Below are 27,667 nucleotides of genomic sequence, written 5' to 3'. Positions count from 1 at the left end.
TAATTACAGCGTGGACCCTCCGGGGCATACTTTCCACAAATCTTTGTATGACAGCTAGTGGTATTTTCTTCCACTCGGCTTGGAGAAGACATAGAAGTTTCTTCACCGATTTTGCACAGGTAGTGCACTCCTGAATTCGGCGATGCAACTCGTCCCAGAGGTTCTCAATAGGGTTCAGGTCTGGACTCTGGCCAGGCCAGTCCATTCGATGAACTCCATTGGCACCATACAAAGCCTTGGTTAACGTCGAAACATGACAACTGGCATTGTCGTCCTGAAAGTAACAGGGGTCCAACCCGTAAAACTGCCACAACGTAGGAAGCACATTGTCATCCAAAATAGTGCAGTAGGCATCGGAGTTGAGCTTACCATGAATGGGGACCAAGGGTCCCAGCCCATTCCAGGAGAAACACCCCAGACCATAATTTCACCTCCGCCGAACTTGACTGTTGGCACAATGCATTCTGGCAGGAGACGTTCTCCAGGTAGACGCCAGACCCAGACCCTGCCATCCGAACGGTAAAGGGTGAGCCTTGATTCGTCACTCCACAGAACCCGTTTCCACTGATCTACGGTCCATTTTCGATGTGCTTTGCACCACATTAACCGAGCAGCGCGGTTAGACTTTGTGATCAAAGGCTTATGGGCAGCAGTACGACCATGAAAACCAAGCAGATGTGCTTCCTTACGGATGGTATTCACTGAAACAATACTCCAGTATGCCGATTGAAACTCCTCGCGGATGAGGGCCATCGGTTGGGTGCGGTTCTTCCGAATTTCTCTGGACAGCACTCGTCGGTCTCTATCTCCCAGTTTCGTTGGTCTGCCAACTCTTGGCACATTCCGACAATCACCGCTCACCTTCCACTTCTTAATCACCTAGGCCACTGTCGATTTTGGGTACTTCAGATCGCTAGATATGTCCCTTAAGGATCGGCCACATTTGTGATACCGATAATTATACCATTCTCGAAATCAGAGAACTCCGAACTCCGAGGCATCTTGCATGCGACTAAAGCCGATGCTGTTTCCTACACGATATATACCAGCGTAGTCCATGACGTACCTTAGGACCGCAGATATCGTCATTTGCATAGGTGTCCAAATACTTATTGGTAGTCAGTGTATTATGTACATGTAGGCCTGTACACATTCGTTTGACTAAAACTAAATATTATATTCTACATTCTAAAAAAACAAGAAATGACATTTTATATTTTTGATTACAGAGGCTTATAATTTAGTTTATCAATTTATAAGGAGTTGATTTTTAAGAATCTGTTTTAAGAAGTTTTTGGTGATGTATTTGAATTTTGAAGCTGTATTTTGAAGCTGTACAGAATCCAGTGTGAACGTTAACAGAATACAATGATATTTTTTTTTTTTTTTTTTTTTTTCCAAAATACTGAAAAGACTCGCTCATCTAAAGCAATTTCTAAATTTGTATGATTAGAAACTGCATACAGGAATATGATATTTCTATCTACAAAGATGCGAATACATGAATTTAAACTTTATGGAGTAACAAAGGCGTTTCAGGAAGTGAAAAAGGATTTACGAAATAATGAAAAATTTCAAAAACTGCACTTCAGAAGTTTTTAAGGAGTTTTATAGTTTAAAAATATAACATTAATAATAAAATAATACAATAATACAAAACCCTAGAGAGCAACAAACCTGTTATACGAAGGCAACTTTGGAAACTCTGATTTGTAGAGCAACGTTAGGTAAAGTAGATAGAAAGTTTTACACGGAGATTATTGATATAGCAGGATTATTGTCATGATTTTGGAGTGCTCAATTTCCTTTATTCTTGTGGGTTTTTTACCATTTGGCAGAAGTCATCTTCCAGTTCGGTTTTGGCTGCCGCTTATATCCATACAGAGTATTTAATTGTTATTGACTGTATGAGGCATTGCACTGTTTATGCAGTTGACGTTATGTGCTTTCAAGCGGGAACCATAAATGCATGAATAAACGGAAAACGTGAATAGTTACTTACCTGATCATTACTGTGGGAAACGTCATGTCAGAGACGTTAGAAAAGTAACCAATTGGCCGCAATTTAATTTTAATTTTAAGGGTCATTTGAAGGTGACTATAAGAATTAAAATTTCTGTTTTTTAAAGCAATATTTACTTAAAATAATTAGCTTATATCACCTGAACCAGTAGGGATGATAGTTTATGTTCTGTAGAAGATGTTTCTAATTTACATGTAAATATTCACACACTATTTTTTTAGGTTTTGACAAATATAAAGGCGGCTTAGATTCCGTGCACGATCTAACCGGAACAGAATCTGTGTATACAGCATGGAGAGGTATTGAAATTATGTTCCATGTTTCGACTCTCCTGCCTCACGAAGAACACGATCCGCAGAAGGTTTTCACTTTCAGTATTTTTCTCAATTGATTTATGTTTTGTTCGTTGTGTCTTTGTATAAACAATGTATAATTTAATGCCCGAAAGCATAGCATTATCTGATAAGGAAAACAGAAACGAAGCATTAAGACACAGAATAATGTACAAAACAGTTTTTCGAATTTCGGATACGAATCTTTATCCGTTTGTTAAAATTCAAATTCAAACTTATGGAAAGCTTTCTGCAGGGAAAAATGAAAGTAAATCTTCCGTTTATAGCACATTTATGCAAAAAAAATTACATAGGAATACACATTTTGCTACTTGCATTAAATAGATTATAAAACGGTGATATCTTGCTTAGGTTCTTTTATTATAAACTCTTCCTTTTATTTAGTTAAGCTTTTATTCCGACTAATTTTACTTTTTGCTTTGTCTTTAGCTCAAAGAACAGAAAATTTATTTTAAGTTTACTTGCTTGTAAGAGTGGACTAATCCCTTGCAGTATTGTTCTATTTAATTTGTATAACAATTAATGATTATTGAATAGCACTATTTATTACTTAAGAACTGCTTATTATTTTATTTCATACCAGTAACTAATACACGTAGAGACCGCCAGTATCAGAAAAGGAAAATTTATGAAAAGTCATGTACTCGCTCAGATTTTCTTTTATCTCTCAAAACGCTATCGAAATTAAACAGTAGAATTAAAATCATAAATATCTCTCTTTTTCTTTCTGATACTTGAAAAAATAATTAGAAATAGGAGGAACATTTTAATTAAAAACTAAGAACAGTTACAATATGTCAGAATTCAATTGCAATTAACGCATAAATGCATCTTAAACAAATAGGATTAATTTCTGAGCGTTTTATTGCAATCGAATAGCACAAGAATACAGTGTTATTTTTAGCTCACGTCAATATTGGAGATACTCAGAGATAAGCCGATTAATTAAAAGCCTTATTATTCTCAAAGATAACGAGCCAATGTTTCCATTATTTTAATTAGAGGCTTTTATTTTCAGCTCCAGAAGAAGAGACATATAGGAAACGACATCGTATGCGTCGCTTTTTTAGAAGCTGATGATACTCTTTTCTCTCCTACGTGTATTAAATCCCATTTCCTTCACACTTTCATTGTCGTCCGTTCTAGTCCAATAAATAAAAGTACGCCTACGTCCTATGAGGTGAGTTTTCTTATTAATTTCTTTTAGCTTCTTTTGATATGTTGGTGAAGAATAAACTTCAGAAAAGTAAAAATAGGCAAATCAGCAACCTTGTGCTTGGCGAAGATTTTAATTAAAATATGCGCCAAGCACAAGGTTGCTCTTTTGCCTAATTTTAAGTTTTACTTTGGCGTGTTTCTCTTCTCTCTTTCAGAAATGTGTTTGTTAAAATTGTCAGTCCTCCTACACAAGGAATTGTAACAAACATTCAGCAAATTCTTGAGAGGGGATTGTTCTATGATATTTAAATTAATATCAAAGGCTTGTTTGATCTGATATTTATGATAATTTAATTAATATCAGTAGCTACTTTGCATTTCGATATTTTTAATTTTGGTTTGACCATTCCAAGCAAAGATGCTGTTTGAAAAATGTGTGAAATACTTTATCTGTCTTCATTTTTAAGGCACACATCACTAAGGTAATACAAAAAAGCTAAGTAGTGAAATTTAATCCCCCCCCCAAAAAAATGTTGGGAAAAACAAATTATAGTTAGCAGGATATCAATCTGTCAATAATATCAGCTCAAACTACTGATATAAGCTAAGAAAAATTCCATCTAATTTTTATTTCTTTCTAATAACTATAAAAAAGGGATTCATATGAATGTACATATCTTTCATATGACAAAATATAAAGTACAGCTTCACAGAAACCGAGGAAATTTAAGATGTTTAATGTATAGTTTGATACCTCAGCTCACAAAAACTGCAGAGTGTATGGATGTAAAAGATAAATGCCATTTCTGATAAATTTTGAATGAGGCTCATGTTTTCCTTGAAACACACTTGTCACTTATTCTCTTAAACTTAAATTTACAATAAAATTTATTAATGTTTTCACAATTATTAAAAAGCCAAAAAATATAATTTAAAGGATTTCTTATTTTGATAGAATTGCTGTCTTTGATGAATAGCCATAGTTTTGCTAATCCTGCTGTATATTTGTCATTCACTTCTAATTTCTTTAAAAAAAATTAAGTTGCGATAATATCATTTTTAAGATAGTATTTTTAAACTTTTTATCAACAAATTGAAGTACCTGCGTTAGAAACCATATTCGTAGAGTTTAATGTTGCATAAGCTGGAGTAAAATTAATCAGACATAGTATTTGCAATATGACGGAAGTATAATCTAAATTTGCTTCAATTTTATATTCTTCAATTTCTAACTAACTATTATAAATTAACTTAAATAGTTTTAATGTCTTGATGAAGAAATACACGTAAATGTAAAATACTTGCATCTGGACCATCGACAAAAAAATCATAAGTAGCATCTTTTATCTTATGTTACAATTGCTTTACTTTTTCTATACTTTCTGTGTTTTCTGTGATTTTTTTCATGTAATATGTAGGCCTACCTCTTTTTATTTTTTTCATTTATATAAGGATAATATTTTATAGCCCCGTTTTTCCCTAATTTTTTGGAGTAAACAATTCTATTATTTTTTTTTAAATATGGAACTTATTTTATGCACGAACTGCATGAATGCGGCCAGCTCGTGCCGCATTCGTGTACTAATGAGCTGCCATTTCGAGTGTGACAGTGATATGGATCGTTGGAGGGCACAGCATCGTGCCTTTGCTGTTGAAAGTTATTTCAAGAATAACTACTCCGTTATTGCTACCCAGCGTCTATTTCGGAAACATTTCAACTTGGGACGTTATGGGAAAGTTCTAGATGGACGGACCATTTCGACAGACATTTCCAGGTAGAGTAATTTCCCGTTTTGGTGACATTTCCTGGCCGCCTCGCTCACCTGATCTTTCATGTGCCGACTTTGGGCACTTTGAAGCAAGAAGTTTCCCGAACACGTTGTACCACCATTCCTGAGTTGAAGGATCGCATCCGAACTGCCGTCGGTAATGTCCCAGGGAATACGCTACGCCGAGTTATGGCAAGCTTCCAAAGCCGCCTAGATGAATGTGTTGTGCAGAGGGGGCATCATATTCAAAAAGTAATCCACGCAATGGACAACGACTTACAAATTAGTAAATGGCATACCTTTAACTATTAATTGACATAAGAGGTAATAAATAAATTACACTTACTGCCTTATGGTGTGCTTTTAATATCCTACTATGAACGCTGCCGCACCCTATACTTTGCCTTATCTCTATCTTCATTCACTAAGTTGTCAAATAAATCTTTACAAAATTTTCTTCTTTGAATTTTTTTTACTCGACGAAAAGACTGTTTTTATACATTTGTTTGAAAATTACATTTTTCATCTTTTTCAAATAGTACTCTTCATCACATTCAGTACCCTTTGTTTATTTAAATCTCTTAATTCTCTGTCTTAATTACTTATTTTAATCCCTTGATTAGAACTGGTAAAACAAATGAGTAAACTGTTAAGACTGTAAAACAACCTTTTACAGTTTGGTTTATCAACGCTTTCGAAGTCCTACTACCTGGTTGTTGATTTAGCGTAAGAAAATAAAAATAACTTCAGATCCAAGTTGGTTTGATTGCGCCTTCAGTAATCTCTTAATGAATATGAATAGCATCTTATCCTTGAAAAATATTAGCTGTATATTTTCCTTCTTTGTGAAATTCCTCATTTAAGATTCAAATCTTAAAATGTCATATGAAATCAATACGATAATATCTTTCTAATTAAACTACAAACTTAGATCTAGCAAACACTCTCTCAAATTTAATTGGAGGATCATTACATGTGAAACATTCTTTCAGAAAATTATGCTTTCTTATCAGTCATGGCTTACATCAAATCTGTTAAAGGAAGAAAGCTTGTTATTTTCATTCTATTTACCAGAGAAAATGATTGAGAAACTATTCGTTTAAACTTCACAGGATTTTGAGTACTCAATAAAATCTTCAATTTTATTACATTCTTTTGAATGTACTGTTAAGAAATCCATGTATAAAGGTGATAAACATTTCCTTTAATTAAAATCAGCAGGTTCTTGTATAAAACAAGCATCAAACTTCTATAGGGGATTTACCTTTATCTCTTAATAGAAAAATTTAAACAGAAGGACTTTTTTGTAAGAAACACAAATTATATTGAAATTTTCTACCTGAGGTCTTTAAATAATCAGCAATAGTTTTAGACGTAAAGCTTTTCCTCAGTTTTACAGTTTCATGCCAATATTCACCAAGTGATCAAATGTTCTACAATATTATATTTGGCATAACTGTAATAGTTTTCCTCACTGAGTTCTATCTCTTGTAGATACATCTAAATTTATTATTCTGTTTTCAATTTTTTTTCATCTTCTTCCAATCATCTTTAAGATAACATACATGGTGTCCCATCAAGACCGCCAAACTCTGAACAGCCAGATTCCTCGTATGGAATACATAAAAAATGCCAAAAGAACTGTACCTGTACTATTCATAGTTTTCAATGAAAATGCGAAAGAAAAGTGCGACATCATATCCGGTGCAAGGGAAAAAAATTCTTTCCTGGAAGCATGAACGCATACGCATGCTTGCCTAGATATGCTCGGTGGACAGCTTAAACATCTTATGTAAACATATGCAAATAGCGATGCTCATGTTTCTACGATTTTTTTTTGGGGGGGGGGCTCTTCTACCGCATTTGACATCATACTTTTCTTTCGCAGTTTTCTCGAAACCTACGGGTCGTACCAGTACAGTTTTTCAGGCAGTTTTTGTGCATTTCTAACGAGCATTCTGACTGTGCAAAGTACTGTCGGTTTTGCTGGGACACCCTGCATTTGAAGTTAACATACCTTTAAACCTTTTCTTATTTTTTATACTTTTATCTGTCACTCCGTAAGAAATTCATAGTTGTGAAAACTCCCTGTCAACGTCAGTTATTATTTCTTACATTCAGATCTGGATATTTAATCTGAAGCTGTTTTAGTTGCCCATTCAAAGCCCCTACTACTCACATCTACTGCTGAACTCGTTAACATAAGAATAAAAAGAGTGAAAAATCTCGCTTTCTTATTTAATAGTGTTTACTTGTCTTGAGTCGTTTTCCTTTCACAGTTTAGTCACTAATGTTTTCTTTAAATACGTACACTCTTCTGTAAAATTAAAAGAATTTGCAAATGATGTCTATTTTTACGAAACGTATTGAACCAAGTATACTAATTATGCCCCCCGAAGAATCATGCAAATGTTCGGATTCGAGTACGTAAGCGTACGCGTGCGTATCTGTGGAGCTGTGATCGTGGAAGTGATACAAGCGCACAAGGGGTTTGCGACGATCTGTCTGCTCCTACTCTTTCACGACAGTCGCCGTGTTTCTCGAAGTGTTGGCTAAATTTTATTAGGCATCAGGTAAAATGAGGAGCCACGAACGTAGGGATGACGAAATGAGATGGCGAATTGTCCACAGATTGGAGACAACTCAATCACAAGAGCTGGTGGCTACACACAACACGCGCATTGGACCAGACTTCAGTGCAGCAAGGTGTATTTTACAAATGAGTCGAGATTCAGCCTGGACACTGATTCTCGGAGTACCTGTATTTGTAGAAAGCCTGAAACATGATGCCATCCCCCCTCAAAAAAGGCCATCTTGATCTCCCATCAAGATGACCTTTCCTCAACAGGGAAAGTATGCAGGCATTTTGTTGGACGGAAGCACACCCCTGCATGTGTTTGAAAAAGGCTTTCTCACTGCTATGAGGTATAGGTGGGAGATCTTAGAGCCCTATGTTAGAATTTTCCTGACCGCAGTTGGTCCCTGGTTTCTGTTAACGGACGACAACGCTCGTCCACATAGGGCTCAGCTGTTCGGCGATTACCTGGAAAGTGAGGATATTCGTCGTATGGATTGGCCATCCAGATCCTCTGACCTTAACCTTATACAGCATGTCTCGGAGGCTCTTCGTAGGGCGATTCCTCTCCGAGAACCGTCCCGGAGTTGAAAATTGCCTTGCTGCAGAAGTGGAATCGACTGCCACAGGCACTTCTCCGCTGCCTCCTGTCCGGTATGCCGTCACGCTGCGCGGCCTGTCTGGTTGTGAGAGGTAACCATGTCCCATTGCCACGCATTTTCAGTTCGATATCACAACGGGGATTCTGGATATCCCTGCACTATGAACTTTACTAATAATCACACGCACAGAAAATTACTTTTGAATGGTGCACCTCTTTCTCTGTTATAAATGTATATTCATACCAAAGCTCATTAAGATATGTCCGTTAGCTCTTCAAAAATTTGAAAAAATGTGCAAATTCTCTTAATTTTACACACGAGTGTACGTGTCATAGTGTGGATTTTCAGATGTCTCTTTTAGCAATTATATTTTCACATTTTTCTTGATAACTGATTTTAATTTGCTTAGCTGCTTACTCCAGTATATTTCCACTTTAATATAATGACTCATTTATTTACAAAATATTTTCTTATAATATTTTATATATCGCTATTAGCTATCTTTCTTTCATTTATTAATATCTAGTAAGGTAACAGTAATTTTTATTTCTTTTGCATATCTCATCGATTAATTTACGTAGTACAGCTAACTTAAGAATTCCGTTACCTACATAATAATTATCAAGTTTCTCATAAAACTTATTTATGATCTTTTCTGATCTTTCAACTTTCTATCACCGCATGCATTCGTCACTTCTTTTACTGCAGGTCTTTTTATCCGAAGTAGAAGGAATTTGGATGGTTATTTTATACCTTCAGGGACAGATGAAATTCCGTTTTTAAACCTTTCCTTTCTTTTTAAATCCGCCCACCGGTGGCCGAGCAGTGAAGTCGATAAACTTTAGCAGTTCGACCCGGATTCAAACCTTGGTTAAAGAGTGTTATAGATTAAATTTTTGGAGGTTTAAAACGATACACTTTCCCCACAAAATCATCCGTCTCTTTGGGCGTATAGCCTTCCCATGATCTATATAAATCTTTTTTAAGACCTTTGGCTCTTCCAAATTTTTAAACCATTCGACTTTCATTTCACTCTGAGGTGGACTCGCACAAACTCTCACTATCTTCATTTCTCTAAATCTAACCACTATTATTAACTGGAACCCGAAAGGGCGTCGTATGAACTTTCATCAAAGGAGATAAGGAGTTCAAGCGTGTTAGATAGCTGCTGCTCTCTATTGAGCAGAAATTGAACTAAAATTATGCTACAAGCAAATTTTTTAAGACATTTTTCCACTGAAAAAAATTTAGTTTTTTAAAAAATGAATAATCTGAAAAAAATTAAATATCTAAACAATGTATAAAAGTTTTTAAACCAAGTAAAAATAAATACGTAGCATATCATTCTTCCGAAGATGAATTTTTTTACGATGTAAGTATTGAAAGTGTTTGAAACAAAGTTATAAAAAGCAGGCTTATTTTATCAAAAAGTTGAAACATGTGAGTCCTGATATTAGAAGTAAATGAGAAAATGTGAGTTCTAATAACAAAACAATTTTAAAATTTTGAGTGTTCATGTATTATATTAAATCAATTAATCATTTATATTTCATGGGAAAAATGTGATTATAATATTTCAAGCATTTTTAAAGCTGAACAAGAAATAAATATGGAGTTCAATATGCCGGATTCATTGAAAAGTATTTTTAGAAAATTAAATTTTGTGGAGTCCTAAATGGAGAGAGTATATACATACTGTAAAAAAAAAAAAAAAAAAAAAAAAAAAAAAAAAAAAAAACCTTTTCAAACAGTATATAAAGTTATGGACAACTTTTATATTAGCAGCTATCTTGGCTACGTTTACAATCGCAGAGTCAGCAAAACTTGTGTTTTCCATGATTATGGAAACAAAGTAGTGGTAGTGGAAAACAACATGTTTACGCGCATAAAAAGAGACATCTAACAACCGATTTATCATATCGAATGAGTAGGCGCTTTTTGTTGCCCCCAAAATGGCAGTGTAAAGACATTAATATTGCTTACTTTTAAAGACAGCTAGCTTTCGGGGCTAAATTCTTGTCCTTTATAACATTTTATTACCTTGAACTCTATATTATTTTTAATTTCAAAGTTTTTTAAATCTTTCTTTCGTTGATTAAGCTGTGGAATATTAGAAAATAATATTTGTTCTCTATTTTTTATTTTTATTTATTTATTCATTTATTTTGAAACGTATTTATAAAAATTATTTCATTATTAATGGCTTGAAAGTCAAAGATTGTAAAAAACACTTTCGTGATTATTGTAAAAACATAATACTGAGTGATATTTTTTTTTTAATTTTAAAAGCATAATATAGCTGACTAGAAATAAAAAAACAGAACTAAAAGAAATATTTCATTTAATATTGCTTTGTTTTCTAAACCCAGAGGAAAACGAAACAGATGTAATATTTACGGTAAGTGTTATAAAAGTCATAATAAATTATCATATTAAGGGGGGAAATAGTATAAGTCTGCATTATTTAATCAGAATTGCATTTCACGAATTGAAACTGCTTAAGATCAATAGAACAAAATTTGTGATTAAAAATATTTAACTATTTCTAATTTTGTTGAATACTTTTAATAATATGAGTCAAAGGGTAATTAATAAAATAAGGAAAATTATAACATATAATAGCTTAAAATATGTATTGTTACGAATTTTGTGAATAGATAGATTATTTTAGTGAAATTATATGCGAAATTGTTATATTTTTTCTGTGTAACGTAATATGAAAATCCAAAAGGAGGATGTTCTGACGGAAAAATAAGAGTACAGGGGCAAGGCCTTTACCATTGAGTAGCTATCTCGCTAATTTGGTGAGATATCACCAAGCTGGCAACGGTTTTAATTACTAATTTTATCGCCAACTTTGGCGAAAGATCGCTAAAAGTCGCCAAAGTTGACGACCATTTGGCGACATTTTGGTCCGGTCCCTAGATCACAGTAATAGGTATTGAAATTGAATAACTGTAATTGATTTCATATGTAACTGTAAATTTATCCAGTTCTCATATGCCTTCCAGTAATTTCGAGAAGCAAAAAGTACTAGAAATACAGTGCTGACCATTAAATTGCAACACCAAGAAGGAATGATCTGAGAAACGTCAAAATCGCATGAAAGGAAGAAAAGGTTGGGTTATGCAAATGATTAGTATTTGAGAGCATTTAAACGACGCAGGAGGGAGAAACGATATCTGAAGCACTGCATAAAAGAAGTGTGTAGTGGATTTCTCATTCGGAAAGCGCTTTGTAATGTCGGAGATTGCTCATAATATCGTGTTATGCCTCGAATAAGAGGAAGAAATGTTTGCCAGCAAGTGCCGGAATTCGATAGAGGGTCATACTGAACGGCATGCAGGATTTCCAACACCCTCCCATGAATAACGCCCGAGAGGACTTATGTAAGTACTGCAAACCGTACAACCACATCACGAACCATTAATCAGAAAATATGCATGTCTGCAGCCCGCCCAGTATCCGCTCGTACGGTGCGTCAGTGTTTGCAGGAGCATGGACTATCAGAACGGTGACCATTACTTCCCTTAACAATGCAGCACAGAGAGAGACTCTGGTGCACCGAACCACAAAGCTGGATACAGGAGTGGCACAATGTCGCCTTTTCAGACTACTCCTGGTTTTGCGTGCAGTATTCTGATGGCCGTATACGTGTCTGGAGGTTCCAATGAGACCATACGTCGCCTGCTTGCATTCGATATCGACATAAGGGCCATGTACCTGGAGTGATGATTTGGGCAGCCATTGGGTATAGGACACGCATATCTCTAGTTCGGATCGACTGTACATTGGACGCAAATCGGTACATTTCTGGCATCTTTGGTCCAGTTGTCGTGCGCTATCTTCGAGGTCTGCCAAACGCCATTTTCCTACAAGATAATGCAAGACCACATGTTGCACGTCTTGTTCTGACCTTCCATGATACACAAGCTATTCTATTCAGATATTCGGTCTTCAGATATGTCACCCATTGAAAACAGCTGGTCATTGGCTACTGAGAGATTGGCCCGCTACCCCTCTCCAGCTAATACGGTTGATGAAGTGTGACATAGACTTCAAGCAGCATGGAATGAGTTGCCTGTTTCTTTCATCTAAGCCCAGTTCGACTCCATGCCTAACCGGATAAGGGCCATTTTAGCTGCCCGGAGTGGCAGCTGCTTCTACTAATTTCGCACTCCTGTAAACCCCCAAACTGCTTACAAAATTAATCATTTTGTGTTCATGCCATACTGTTTACGTACGTTAAATATCTTCTTTTTTTTTTTTTTTTTTTTTTTTTTTTTTCATTTGCTTTCCTTCATGGTGTTGTAATTTTAATAGGCAGCAGTGTATCTCGACAGCCGGGTGAAAACTAACTAAGGCAGTAAAGCGCCCCTGCCCTGAGTTATTATGAGCTCTTAGTTCAGAGCGACTTCAGAGTATGGAAAGCTTCGCCTTTTAGATGAGCTCTGCTTGCGTTCTGTTTTACGTTCTTAGTAGTTAGGAGTTTAACTACTGATTGTGCTCTGTGATACTGTGAACACCTGCACGATTACTCCTGGGAAAAGTTCCAGAACTCTGAAGTGTTTCTTTTGATAAAATAATTTTTTTCAACCTATCATCGAACCTGTGTGCATTCAGTCTATTGCAAAACCGTGCGTAAGATACAATATTTTGGATATACCAAACAGAAAAAGAATTTGAGCCTCCCAGACGGTATATTGATTAGGGATGCTAACTGATGTATTGATGGTCCTAGGTTAGAACCCCGGGGAAGGCATGGATGTTTGTAACTCTATAGTATCTTTGCAGCTTGGGGTCACTCAAAATATACGGCGTGCCAAAATTTCTCTTGAGTGGTTTAATGGCAGGAGAAGAGGAGTGGCAAACTGTCGAAGCCGTCCTCTGAGGTGCTGTTCTTCAGAATTGGGGCGGATCTGGGCAAAGTCGCTCTGACACCTGTATGGTACTCAAGGGACATGCTAACAACAGACACAGTCTTGCAATCCTTACCATGATAAAATTCGTGGTTATTCTCTAGGTCAGACAAGTGATATTATCTAAATAATAACAGAGCAAGATTTTTCTTATAAAATTTTAATGGAAATTGTTTTTAAATGTGTGGATTTAATTGAATATTATGATGGTGTAAAACTGTTATTTGAAGTGGATGATTTTTCACGAAAGGGAACGAAGTTGGAAACAATCGGAAATTAAGAAATGAGAATTAAAAGTTAAAAAATACAAACCACTTAAAGGAATGGATATACAGAATTATCAGATGAAATTAAATCTGAAAAGACTGTTTTGGACATCAACATAAAACTCTAAGTTTTTTTTTTTTTTTTTTTTTTTGTAAATAGCAGCAATTTTATATCCGTTAGTTAAAAGTATTCATAATCCTGGTAGCTCAGCAATTAAAAGCTCAAATAATCAATACATAAGTAAACATTTATCCATGTGAAAGAGGTTTCACTTGTTATTCGAAAAAGAATTTGCACAAACGTGAAATTGATTGTAAAATAAAAACAACATAAAAATTTAAATGCTAAAGAATAAGAATACATTTTCTTTAAAGGTTATAATTGTTCTCTGTGAGTTAACATTTGTTTATATCTGCAGTCTCTCGATGTCTACCTAAAAATACCATTACTTGTCAGTCTAACCCGGATAACATAACTGTTATACGATGAAATGTTTAAAACATGAACCCAAGAGCTTTAGTTTTGCAATAAGTATGAAGATGAAACTTTATAAAGATACCGTTACTTATAGAGACCCTAATACTCCTGAAATATTTACGAAAATGTTAAAAACTGACTTTAAACGATTAATCTGTGTATATGGACATTAAGCTAGTAAAGTGACTGATGATATCTAAAAGCATTTCTGAAAACTGATGCATTTCATATATGTATGACTCTTAAGAATGAACGCAACCTCGATCATTTAATCGGAAAATATAAAGGATCAGAGGATAAGTCTTGCAGTTTATGATACTGAAATTCTAAATTTGTTCGAGTATTTACTCTCAACTTAAGTGGTTATGCTGAGCATTTGTTTAAAGAGTATTAAGATATGATAATAAAGTCAGATTAAGAGGACAAAACAGAAACAGATATTATTCCAAATACCGAAGGTAAATATAATCAATTTAGAAAAACAAATGCGAGATTAAAATTTATATTTGTAGATAACATCAAATTTATGTCCTCTGATATCGAGCGTCTTTCAAAAAATTGTATAGGAAACAATATCGAAAGACTACAAAATATTTTAATTGATCTAGATTGATATTTCTAGTTACAGAAAACCCGTCCTTCCTTATGACTGCATGGATGGATACCTGGGGAAAATGTAAAGAAATGTTACGTCTAAAAGAAATTTTTTATAGTAAACTTGATGAAAGAGTTAATATTGGATAATGAATATAAACATGCGGATATTGGATAATGAATATAAACATGCGGAAACTCTTTGGGAGTTATTTAAAATTAAAATTCAGGATAATACTTAAATAGATATTGTTATGGCGGGCACTAACCATTGTTTAGGAGATTTTTTAGGACATACGTTGGCATTTATATTCGATTCAAATTACAGTTTCAATTAAGTCTTAATGACATTTTATTTACACACATCTTCATAACTACAGTATTTACATGGGAGTTGATAATTACTTTAAGACAGTACATTTTAATTGTTTTCTAAATCTGAAGTTCGTCTTTACGCTCCTCCCGAGCGGTTCGAATCTAGTCTCCTTTCTAGATCTCAGTTAGAGAAAAAGACAGGAAGAATGCCCGCCATCTAGTGGCAAGAATGGAACACACAAGATTAATTCTGTAATTTTTGTGTTATTTCCTCCTAATAATGGTTTCCCTCTTCTCAATAAACAGTTACTCAAATCTTTTGATTCTATCAACAGTTTAATAATCAATTAATATGAAATACATATAATAAATTATCCAAAATTCTACTAAATATGATATGTAATGATGAAATAAAACAGAAAGTAACCCATTTACATGCTGTGCGAATACTCTTTGATTTATTTTTATTATCATAAATTCCAGGACTTTAAATACTCGCGATATTTAATTATGGATCTATAACTTTAGCTAAGTAGCATCTGCAGCCTGCGTATTTTTGCCATATTATAAAGATCGTAATCGTTTGAAAATATATCTTCTCTTACTTATTGTTCTCTGAAACTCCTGAACCTCTTAAAATTGCAGTAAATGATCTCCAAATCTTTTTAGCCTTCATACATCCTTTATCTTTATCTTATCTTTATCTGTGAAAATTTTGTGAATATAACGCTGATTTTTGTTGTTTGACTTCTGAATTAGTATCCTTTATCTTATTATATAAGGCTTTCGTCACATCGAGATTTATTTAAAATTTATTTTCTAACATTTAACAATGATAAATGTAGACCTGTATCAGAAGATATTCGTTTTATTACTGATAAGACGGCGATCAAGAGCTAAACTACTCAGGTTGATTCAAACTCTTAAAATTGCTTAACCCTTTCAGGAGCGCAATGTTATGATTTTTTAAAAGTTATGAAAAAGTAAGCATAATGTCATGCAAGGGTCCTATAGACAACATAAATGAGTTTAAAAAAATTTTTTTCGTCCCCCTTTATGTAAAGGAGACCGGTTTGGCCTTGAAACCAGCGCCCGTCTAGAGCATTTGCTTATTTATCTTTACTTTGCTGGAAAGTATCTGAACGTAACCCAAATTGCAGAACTGAACATAGTAAATTACTGAACAACTAATGAAGAACGTAACCCAAGTTGCAGAACTGAACATAGTAAATTCTGAACAACTAATGCATAGTAAATTACTGAACAACTAATGAAGTAAGTAATATTTGCATAAACACGAATTTTTAATTATAAATAAAAAATTTAAAACGGGAAACAAAATATAAGACAAAAAGTAACTAATAAATGCATTAAATTACTTACATAAAACTATAAAATATTTTTAAAAATTATGTTAAAAACTAAGAAAATTATATGTGAAAATAAAATAAATTTAGATGCATACAAATATTTTACTGTGAACTAGCAGCATGAGAAAAGCGACGGCTAAGAGAAGCGGAATAAAAACGCAACTGTGAGTGTTCTTTAGTGTGCTCTGCGCCTCTGTAAAAAATAAGAAATGTTTTTCCTCTCTCAAAAGCCCCATAAATCCTCATATTTGAAGCCACTCAAACGAAGATATGGTGCAACTGTTTACAGCAGTGATTCGAAAGCAATAAGCACAGCTGTAAAAAATCTCGCGACTGCGTCATCTGATCCTTTCTTCGATGTCTGAGAGGGGTGGTTTCATACTGAAACCGCGATGAAAACATTCAAAATTAAAAGGGTTCCATTTTTTTTTTAATTTTTATTTTTTATTTTTTATTTTTTTTTTTTTTTTGTGAACTAAGGACATTTCATTAATCATTGATGCCTGCTTATAAAATATATCGTGGAAAAATTAAAAATTGTTGGGTTTTTTGCTTTTAAAACAGCTCAAAAAGAAGACTGTGCCAAACAAGCTATTTTTGAATGATTCGCATCAATTAATGGATGCCCAGGAAGGTCTGGTGCTGCCATCTGTTATCAGCTTTAAGAAGTAATTTAATTTTAGCAGCGGTTTTGAGAAAATGAAACCAAATTTTCTAAATTTAAAAAAATGTTGAAAATGCGGTTTCAAGGCGAAACCACCGCCCCTGAAAGGGCAATTTTGAACTAGTTTAGATTTAAGCAATCCAAATTATTTACGAGATCTCTTGAAATGCTAAGTTTTTTTCTTTCCTATTAACGAAAAGAAGTCCTTTAACACTTTAAAACTTTTTTATATTTAAATTGACTTCAAATATTTCTGGTACTCAATTTTATTTGTATAGTAGTTACAGTTTTGTTATATTTCTTTAAGGGTGTAATGCAGAGAAATTAATTTAATTTCCATTTGGAGTAACAGTATTAAAGTAGAACAAAAAATTACCTGTGAATATGAAACCAAAACCACTCAAAACCGACAACCTGGAATAAAAAATTTGCAATTTTTATATAAATGATTTAAGCACTAATACACTTAATCCTGTGGTTGAGGAAATAATTTAATGACTCGGACATTAATACGCTTATATTTCTCTACTAGTTGACTCACATTTTCATGCTGAACGTAAATCATATACAATACTTTCCAACAAGTGGCATTAATTCATTTTGGATTGTTCTTGCGTGCTCTAAGATAGACTTACTAATACAAAGTGAAGTAATATTTACTATTACTTTCCACGAATAGTAATCAGCCAATGGATGTATTGGGTCAGTCCATAAATGAGTCCGCATTTTTTGGTAAATTTTTAAATAATATAAAAAAACACAATTTAATATTTTTATCAATTATATATTTTCCTCCATTATCTACAATATCTCGCCATCTTACAAGCAGCTTTTTTATGCCATTGCTGTAGAAAAACTCTGGTTTTAATGCAAAACAACTTGAAAGTTCATTGTGTGCATCCTGTTTAGAATTTAATTTTTTTCCCAGTAAAACATTTTGTAAGGCACGAAATAAGTAAAAATCACTTGGGGCAATATCTGGGGAGTAAGCAGGATGTGTCAAAAGCTGCCAATTAAATTCACTAATTTTTTGCAGCGTTGTTCGAGCCGTATGCGGTCTAGCGTTATCATGATGAAACAACACTATCTTGATATTCACCCATCGTGGGCGTTTTTTGATCAATTCTGAGTTTAGACGGCAAAGTTGTTCACTATAAACTTCTGAATGAATCGTTTGATTTGATTATAACAGTTCAAACCGTCCTGAAATGGGGTTCATCATTAATGCTGATTTTTCCAACTTTAAATTTTTAAACCATTTCTTGGCAGTCCTTACACTAATAGTGTGTTCACCATTTACACTATTAATTTTTACCGCTGCAAACCTGGCAAATTCACCGCACCGAAAATAAAAAACGTAGCACAGCACGTTTGTACTGATTATGTATATTCATCTTTTATGGGTACTAAAATGCGTTCGATATTTACGAAAGTTGGTGATCAACTAAATAACATGTTAGCCAAACGATGACAAGTTTCAACAGGTTCAAAATTGTACTGTTTTAGTAAATGCGGCATAGTGAATTCCACGCATACTCTTAATACGCACGAACTTATGAACTAACCCTATACTTGAGAATGGCGCGGACATATTTGAAAGAATCTTCCGCAATTCATGGTAAGCTAACAGTGACATATGCATAGATCTGTTAGTTTGTGAATATTCAGGATAGTTATAAAACGCAGCCCCTGGAACAGTAAATTTTGATAACTGTTAAATGCTTTTAGTAATTAATATAGTACGAAATAAAAGATGTTTATATAAAATATATGTGAATGTAAAAATTGTGCGTTCGTACGTTTATGTAAAAAAGAAACTTATTCAAACATTTAGCTTATTTCCACTAATATTTATAGCAAAAATGAAACGACTATTTTCCATTCATTAACGAAATTCTGTATGTCACTGTTTTATCACTGTGTAGAGACATCAGGTGATTTTTTTCACCTGATGTCTCAGCCAGAGGGAGGAAAAATTAGCAATGCCTTCGCCGGGAATCGAGCCATGGACCTCTTGAATACCGGCCCAGCGTGCAGAACCACTACACCACGAAGGTACGCTAGGAAGGCGGAAGAAATACCTTATATACTCCCCCTTTTTTTAAAGGGTGACTGAGATTTCTAGATGACCCAATCGCCAAATCCTGGGGGTGGAGATTCATCATCCACGACCCTTTTAGTTCGGTTGCCACTGTAGAGGCATCAGGTGATTTTTTTTTTTTTCGAAAGCAGACAGATGAAAAATTAGCAACGCATTCGACGGGAATTGAACCATGGACCTCTGGAATACTGGCCCAGCGTGCAGAACCACTACACCACGAAGGCACTCTAGGAAGGCGGGAGAAATACCTCATAACTGCATGTTTAAGTATATTATAGTCCATATTTCAAGTTCAGTAACACATTTGCAATACATCGTAGGAGTTTCTAAGACTTGCTTTATATACTTCTGCGAGGAGTTTAAGATTTTATAGAAATAAGGCTGTTTTATGCATTTCAAGGGGAAATTACATCTTTGTTTTGTTAAACAATGTCTTTGTTGAGCATGTGTGGAAGAAAACCGAATGACATGATATATAAGTTAACTAAAACCCTTTGTTAATACTATTCACAAGATAAAAACATATGGTTTCTCTGTAAACATTTGAATTACCCAGTAGCACTGACCGGTTATGTTATGTAGTTATGTTAGGTAAAGTGATTAGCAAAACTGACAACCGTGTAGGCCCGGTTTCAAATCCCGAAGAACGCATGGATGTTTTCTAGTGTATAGTGAATGTGCGGCCATTTAAAATACAGGCAAGCTGAAAGTCCTCTCGATGAATGGTTTGGTTTTAGATGAAGAGGGGTGGAAACCCTCAGATCCCTTACAATAGGACGGTGCTACACATTTAGTGTAGTTGAACTATACGAACAAGAGTGAAATTCTGATGTCCCACCCAATTCTACTTGCACCTGTAAATTATCTAACATATTTCTGTAATTTTTGTTCAGTATTTTAATGTACAAGTTTGAAAACTTTCCATATTCATTAAACATATTCATTATCATAAGTGATAAATACGTCGCATATACTTGTGCAAGTTGTACTTCTGGATTCTTATAATTTATTAAATTTTCAAAAACAATCAATTCTATGTTAATATTTTCTGTTCCGAAAAAGACATTTTATTTTAAGAAGTGCATTACAATAATATTTTACCTTTATCTCAGACAAGTTGTTGTGCTTCAAGAGCAATAATGTCTGCTTATGAAAATAATGCATCATTATCTGGAAAAAAAACTGCATTTACAGGTTTCTGTTGTGTCCAGAGATGAAGTAGGAGCTTATAAACCTTACCTGTGGCATCGATCCAGATTCATAAAAGTAAGTAATTATATGAAAATGTTATTTAAGTTATAAAACATTAACATTTTATGACAATTTTAAAGTGTATACTATAATAAAATATAATTGAAAACAAAAAAATTAATAATTTGAGTTGTGAATACTCTCAACTCAAATGAAACTTTCGCTCGTATAGAAGGATTTAATAATTATACAATATTTGCTAGAGAGATTAAAAGTTCAAATTGTCTTGCATCTCATTCTTGTGTAATCAGCTACGAAATGTATTTATAAACTTTACACAATTTTCCGACGCTTACCGAAATGCCATTAAAAGTACTAAGAAGCAGTACGAGATAAAGTTATGTATTACGCACGAACATTATGAAAACATATTTAACAGTAGAATATATTTCTCACAAACCCTTCTACGTTCTGCATAAACAAAACATTTGACAGAAAAATTAGTAAAATAATATGTGAACATTTATCGAACTGGAATACTATTTAAAAATAATTTACTTGTGTCTAATTTAAGACCCCGGGTTAATGTTAAACAGTCGTGTGATATTGCTGTTAGAATAAACATGATGTTCGAAAACTAACGGCGAGATTTTACACTATTGTAAAGCTCATTAAAACCGCTTGAACGTTTTACGAAACAAAGTCAGTAAAGCAATAAATATTTGTTGAGTGTGCAGGTAGCTTTGCAAAGGCTTTGTTAAGGATGCAGGCAGACAATAATCTATGCAGTTGTTACTTTTGTGGAACAGTTACTGGCTGGAAGTTAGTCTAGGAATGACAACCATGATGACCATGCAAAGGGAAGTTGCCGATGCTTTTGGATTAACGGAAAGTTAATCTCAAGTTCAGGTTAAATAACGTATTAGAAGAGAATATCATTAAAATACATCAATTAAGAATAATATCAAACAGCAGGTTAAGGGGGTTCAAATAACTCGGGATCTTGATTAAGCTATAACTAGTTTTATTTAATCAAATCAAGGGTATGGAATATTCGACCTGTTGGAAACATCAGCACACTTTGTAACGACTGTGCAGGAAGTATTCATTTTCTAGGTCGGTGAAATGAATGAACTGATTGATCTAGGTTGGTTGATAGAATGAACCTCTTTAGATCAGATACGAAAACACTGATTCACTGATCTGAATAAAGATAAATCAGAAATTATTCTTTCGAAATCCGCAAGCCACTGCAGGAAGTTTTCATGATGTTTTTGCTCGAATATATGTAGAAAATTAATAATGTTTTGATCCATGTTCTATTGTTAATAGTTCACATTTAGAAACACTGTAATGCTTTTTAGACTATATTATAAATAGATATATATTCAGAATGTAATACGATATACCAAAACCTAACATCCTAACTGCAACAAAAATATTATATATATATATATATATATATATATATATTCAGAATGTAATACTATATACCAAAACCTAACATTCTAACAGCAACAAAAATATTTCAGCGCATACTGCAAGACATTTATTAAAATATTGAAGTAAATTTCTTAAACAAGGTCAGAATGTATTCTCTTGTTTCCCGTAAGAGTTCAGAGTTTAATATTTTTTGTAGTCGAAGGCTTAAACAATGCAGTTTCTGCTAAATTTTGTCTGGAATAATGTGTAAGTTAAAATGACAAATTAAATGTGTTACTTACGGAAATAAAATGACACTGTAAAACCATCTCAGTATTAACGATATTATGCTTTACTCGACGAATATAATGTCTCACAAAACTCATGGGTTATTTCTAGTTTCCAAAAATTATATCATATTTTAAATGCACTAAATTAAATATATAAAACTTGATTTTGGAAGAAATAAATGCTGGCTACCTTTGCATTAAGCGTTTACCTCAATCAGTATTTAGTGTGGAACGAAAGTGTTTCACTAAATACATTTTCCAGGGTCTGGTTTCGAACCCAGAATAAGGCATGGATGTTTGTAAATGTATAGCGTCTGCGCGGCATGGAGGCACTCTTAATATGCAGCAAGTCGAAAGTCCTCTCGAGAAGTTGATAGCTGTGAAAGAGTGGTGGGAGACCCTCGTACTTGTCTCTTTGGGATGCTTCCCTCCAAAATTGAGGGCGGAAATGAGCAAAGTCGCACTGGCACCAGTATTGTGATCAAGGCTCTTGCCAACGACAGAAGCAATTTGCCTCCTTGCTACGGTAAATTTCGTGGACTTATTGTTATATGAAATAAACAAGGTTAATCACAACAACATCAACATACCATTTGCAAGAATAAAATATTGAGCCCAAAAATTAAATCTTCTCTTTCTTTTTGAGAATTTCATGTCACAAATGTGATCGGAGTCATATTGCATTGATAGCCCCCCCCCCGAATCTATCAAATTAAAACCAAAAAACGTATTTCTTAAATTACATGTAATAGTATTTTGTTGGATTATTACTAGCTCTTAGACGTGGTTTATCAATCAAAATCGTAACAACAACCTTGTATTTAGCGTAGGTATAATGAAACAATCGATTTCAAAGCAGCTAAAGGTCTCTCCTCATCAGATGAAAGAAATACCTAGAAAGAAGAAAATAAAGGAGAAGGAGTCACAGAAATACGTGGTCCTTATGAGCACTGCACGTGGTTATAACTAGATTTTTAATCAGAGTTGCACTGGCCGCCTACTTTTATTGAGCCAGGCTATCTGATCGAGCATGAAAAATTAGCGAAATTAAACTAGGGAGCGAGGGGCAAATGCACCTTACGCTCAAAATCTGAACTTCAAATAATGGAAAGCAACCAAATGCACCTTACGCTCAAAATCTGAACTTCAAATAATGGAAAGCATTTGAAGTTCAGATTTTGAGCGTAAGGTGCATTTGCCCCTCGCTCCCTATTTTAACTTCGCTAATTTTTCATGCTCGATCAGATAGCCTGGCTCAGTAAAAGTAGGCGGCCAGTGCAACTCTAATTCAAAATCTAGTTATAACCACGTGCAGTGCTGATAAGGACCACGTGTTTCTGTGACTCCTTTATTTTCTTCTTTCTAGGTATTTCTTTCTCCTGATGAGGAGAGACCTTTAGCTGCCCTCGAAATCGATTGAGTGTTTCATTATACCTACGCTAAATACAAGGTTGTTGTTACGATTTTGATTGTCACATTAGCGTGTTTCTCTTCTAGTCTACGTGGTTTATCATTTTAGCACGGATTCAACTATATCATTTTGTCATTTCTGGCCTAATCTTTGCTCCAATGTTTTGTACTGTTAATCTCAATTATAGTTTTAGAGGAATATTTTATTTCTAAGTTTTATTTCTACTCCTTGGTAATTTTCTTCAACGGGATAAGATTGGACACTGAACGAGTGCCTTTAGTAATTCAGAATAATAAGACAAAGACCAAGTCGCACATTCATAGCAATATGCATAGGATTTTAGAATTTAGAACTATTTTGGAAGTTATAGAATTGTATTTACGATTAGAAATTTGATTTTAAAATGCAATATATTCTCAGTGATCTATTACTCTATTTATAAACTGAAGAATATGGTTTCAACGACACAGACATATACTTACTACAACTCCTATTCTCCGATGTTTTGCTCTTAGGATTGAAATTCTTCCTTAGCTCTTTCTCATACTAAAAACTAGCCATAATAACGAAATATTTTAAATTAGCTTTCGTCAAAAAAAAAAAAAGTTACCTTATTTAGTTATTTGGAATTTTATTTCATCTAAGAAGCTAGAAAGATTTTTACAGTCTTCTATTCTTACTGTGGCGTAGTAAACCGATGTAACGTAGCCTTGCCAACCGATCATTATAGTGAGCGCATTGGAATAATTTTTCAAAACCTGATCAATAATGAGGAACTTTGCAAAATTATTAAAATTTGTTATTTTTTAAGGTCTTCCAAGTCTTCTCATTCCCAGCTCCATGATGTTTTAAATAATGGTTTATTACGTCAAAATTGGGTACTTTTCCATTTTGCCGGCGCAGGCGATAAAGCCGCCAATAATGGTACAACTGATGCCAAAAAGAATATCCTCGCTGGTAACCTTTTATGCCTCATTTTGAAAACAAGTCGCAGCCATTTCTTATCAGATTGATTGGTTCTTTCAATACTGGCATACAATTACATAGAATTTTTACCAGATAGTACAGTTTTATGCCCTAAGGTCATTCGCGGTAATTAAGTCAATTAGAATGCAATCACACCGCTCACCGGAAAGCGAAAATATAGAAAAGGCATAGTCAAGGATTAAGTTCATCAATTCTAATGAGAATACACTAGCAAAGTAAAGCACTGCGGTTTTACATAATTTCTGAATAAGCTATTCTTACGAATTGAAATAATTCTTGCATCTAAACTTGCACTCCAATTTAAGATTTAACTTGGAATTAATGTAGATAATTACTGAGATAATTAGATTTTTGTAGCGTAGTTTACGTGATATGAACCGGCGAATCAGCCGGTCATGAATCATGAAAGCATAATAAATTCTTAAGCTAATGTCGTTTTACAAATTTATTGGATTTTTACAAAATTTTAAACGATTTTAAAATGTTTATGCCTTCAAAATAAAAAATTCTTACAATTAACATTCGTTAACATTTTTTATGTATATACTGTGTGTTGTCGCCAATAAAGTCTGCTTGGCAATATTTGCGCCGGCGAAACGGAAAAGTACCCAAAATTCTTAAATTTAATCATTTCATCACTTTTTTACGATATTTCACGTTTTCTAATTGCAAATTAAAAGTTTATTTTCGAATTTTTAACCATATTCGCTTTCTTGAATTAGCCATGATAATAAAATATTGAAATACCGAAAATTCCTTTCGTTGAAGAGCTCAGATAAAAGAATTTTAAATGTTGCTTGTTGCTTCCGTGCAAAATAATTTCATAAATTTACGCATTGTGTTGATTCCTAGCAATTTCGTTTGCAGTATCAGTAGTGTTCGAAAACTTCTTTCGTAAACGGAATTATTCTGCTCTAAAAAGAACATATTCATTTTTAAGCTCAAAAAATTTTTTTTTTTTTTTTTTTTTTTTTTTTTTTTTTTTTGTTAAATAGTATAACTTAGTTTAAAGGAAGATTAGGCAATTGCATATTTCATAGAGATCCATGTTTTGCAATATCAGTTTTAATTTTTTTCTCATTGTTTTCGGAAATAAAAGTATCCGATCGCTTTTGTGAGATGCTTTATGTTTTGTGCATGTTAAGATGCTTAACAAAAAGATAATAAACTAAGCAAATAGCATTCTTTTGATTTGCTTAGCACTTCTTGATTGTTTCTATTTTCAGGCTCTCATTTTTATATTTCTGATACTTAATTAAATTTAGAAAGTATGCGACCAAAATGAAAAAGTTTAAATATTAGCGGAATAATAAGATTTTACGCAGCTTGTCACCCGTCATTTTTATGTTTGGTATTTTAACTTCATATGTGTAGGATGTTGTAAAAGAAATGGCCATTGAATCACGTCTAGTTTCTAACAGTTGCGGTTTTGCGCTGAGGTTTATGCAAATATTTTATACCATGTGACAACTTTTAGCATTACACACTTAATGCTGTGAGCATCAAGTCAACCATGAAATCCAATTATTTAAGTTGCTATATCTTTACAATTTCAAACTGGGAAATTCTCTCTCGGTTTCAATAAAAGTCTTCAACAAAACGTTCAATGAAAGAACATTTAATAGCAGATCCACACGCCTTGCGAAAGTTCTCTCGGGGATTTCAGACTGCAAAATAAACTCGATGACCATTGTTCTCTCTCGTTAAATGAATGAAAGGATTTAATTGGATTAAATCCATAACACAATGTATGAGAAATCGCATAGACTTTTCAGTTGTCTCACGGCACTTTTCAATTCTTTTGCCTTTAGCTGTTTTATCGACCTTTTCCAGTTGTTTCAAATGAGGCACTTTGTAGAGACATTAGGTAATTTTTGGAAGCCGGAGAGATGAAAAGTTAACAACGCTTTCGCCGGGAATCCAACCACGGATCTCTGGAATACCGGCTCAGCGTGCAGAACCACTACACGACGAAGGCACGCCAAGAAGGTGGGAGAAATACCTTATATACTCCCCCTTTTAAAGGGCGACTGGGGTTTTTAGGGGACCCAATCGTCAAATCTTGGGTGTGGAGAGTCATCATCCACAACCCTTTTAGTTCGGGCGCCACTGTAGAGACATGGTAATTTTTGGAAGCCGGAGAGATGAAAAATTAACAACACCTTCGCTGGGAATCGAACCAAGGACCTCTGAAATACCGGCCCAGTGTGCAGAACCACTACCCCACGAATGCACGCCAAGAAGGTGAGAGAAATATCTTATAACTTTTCAGTTGTTTCGAGGCATTTGGCTAAGAGTGGAAAAGCAAGTAAACAAGTGAATTCCTCAGAACTGAATAATGAATTTGAAAAATCATAAAAAAAAAAACTGAAAGCTTTGAGATCTTACATTACGCTCAAAGGGGCGTTTTTTTTAACGTTTTGTGTGTTACCTTTATTCATTAAATATTATGTTCTTCACATTTAAACCACATAAACTTAAATTCAAGAGCAATATCACAAAATATTTAAAAACAGCATACCTTTAGAATTTCCGATAGATAGTCTCACGCGCTGGAAATAAAAATTATTTTTTCTGTCTAGTATTGCCATTGCTCTATTCGGAATCGTTGAGTTTGTTAATCACAAATTCGTTAAAGGTTTTACAAAATGTGAAATAGGTAATAAAACAAATTCGAAATTCAAAATTAGGGCTTTTAGTTGCCCATGTTCGGGAGAATGATTACGTCATTCAAAATTTGATGGCTCCAGGTACCGCCGTTTTTTCACAATGCGAAAAACATACCTACGTTCATGCACATTCTCCTTTATTTAGTTGCTTTCAAAATAACAAAGGGCGATAATATTTGGTGGCAACAATATGGAAAGTGATTCAGGCTTCTACAATGATTCAACGCAAAATCCATTTCGAGACTAATAGGCCCTCTGAGCTATTAGTCTTGTTTGGGCTAAAATACTAAATTCAGCACTAAAACTCAATATGAAAATAAAACCCGGAGTTAGTAAGTATGTTTTTTTTTCTTCTTTAAAATAAGTAAAGAAGAACGGTTACTGCAAGAATTGTGACTGTGGATGAAATGTGGATACAATGTTATTACAATTGTATGCATTTGTCGCTGTAACTGCAAGCGAAAAACTCTCCAAAAAGTACTCCAAAGACAGCTTGCAAAAAAGATTTTC

General features: G+C 34.0%; 2 protein-coding genes across 4 annotated transcripts in view; one reads left to right on the top strand and one right to left on the bottom strand.

Moving 5' to 3' along the window:
• LOC118186365 (uncharacterized) overlaps nt 1-27,667 on the top strand; it is a 205,373-nt gene that overhangs the window by 96,966 nt on the left and 80,740 nt on the right. For all 3 annotated transcript variants that reach the window (XM_035356443.2, XM_035356445.2, XM_035356444.2), the window contains 3 exons: nt 2,245-2,384; nt 3,395-3,556; nt 20,382-20,453. In XM_035356443.2, coding sequence (XP_035212334.1) covers nt 2,245-2,384; nt 3,395-3,556; nt 20,382-20,453 — 374 coding nt within the window. The remainder of the gene's footprint in view (nt 1-2,244; nt 2,385-3,394; nt 3,557-20,381; nt 20,454-27,667) is intronic.
• LOC118185644 (uncharacterized) overlaps nt 1-27,667 on the bottom strand; it is a 390,931-nt gene that overhangs the window by 300,425 nt on the left and 62,839 nt on the right. The window lies entirely within an intron of this gene.

Source organism: Stegodyphus dumicola, chromosome X1, assembly GCF_044657685.1.
Source record: "Stegodyphus dumicola isolate Sdum_Otavi_A_Nest chromosome X1, ASM4465768v1".
NCBI lineage: Eukaryota > Metazoa > Arthropoda > Arachnida > Araneae > Eresidae > Stegodyphus > Stegodyphus dumicola.
Note: the sequence above shows the minus strand (reverse complement) of the source record. Positions and strands in the feature narration are given on the sequence as shown.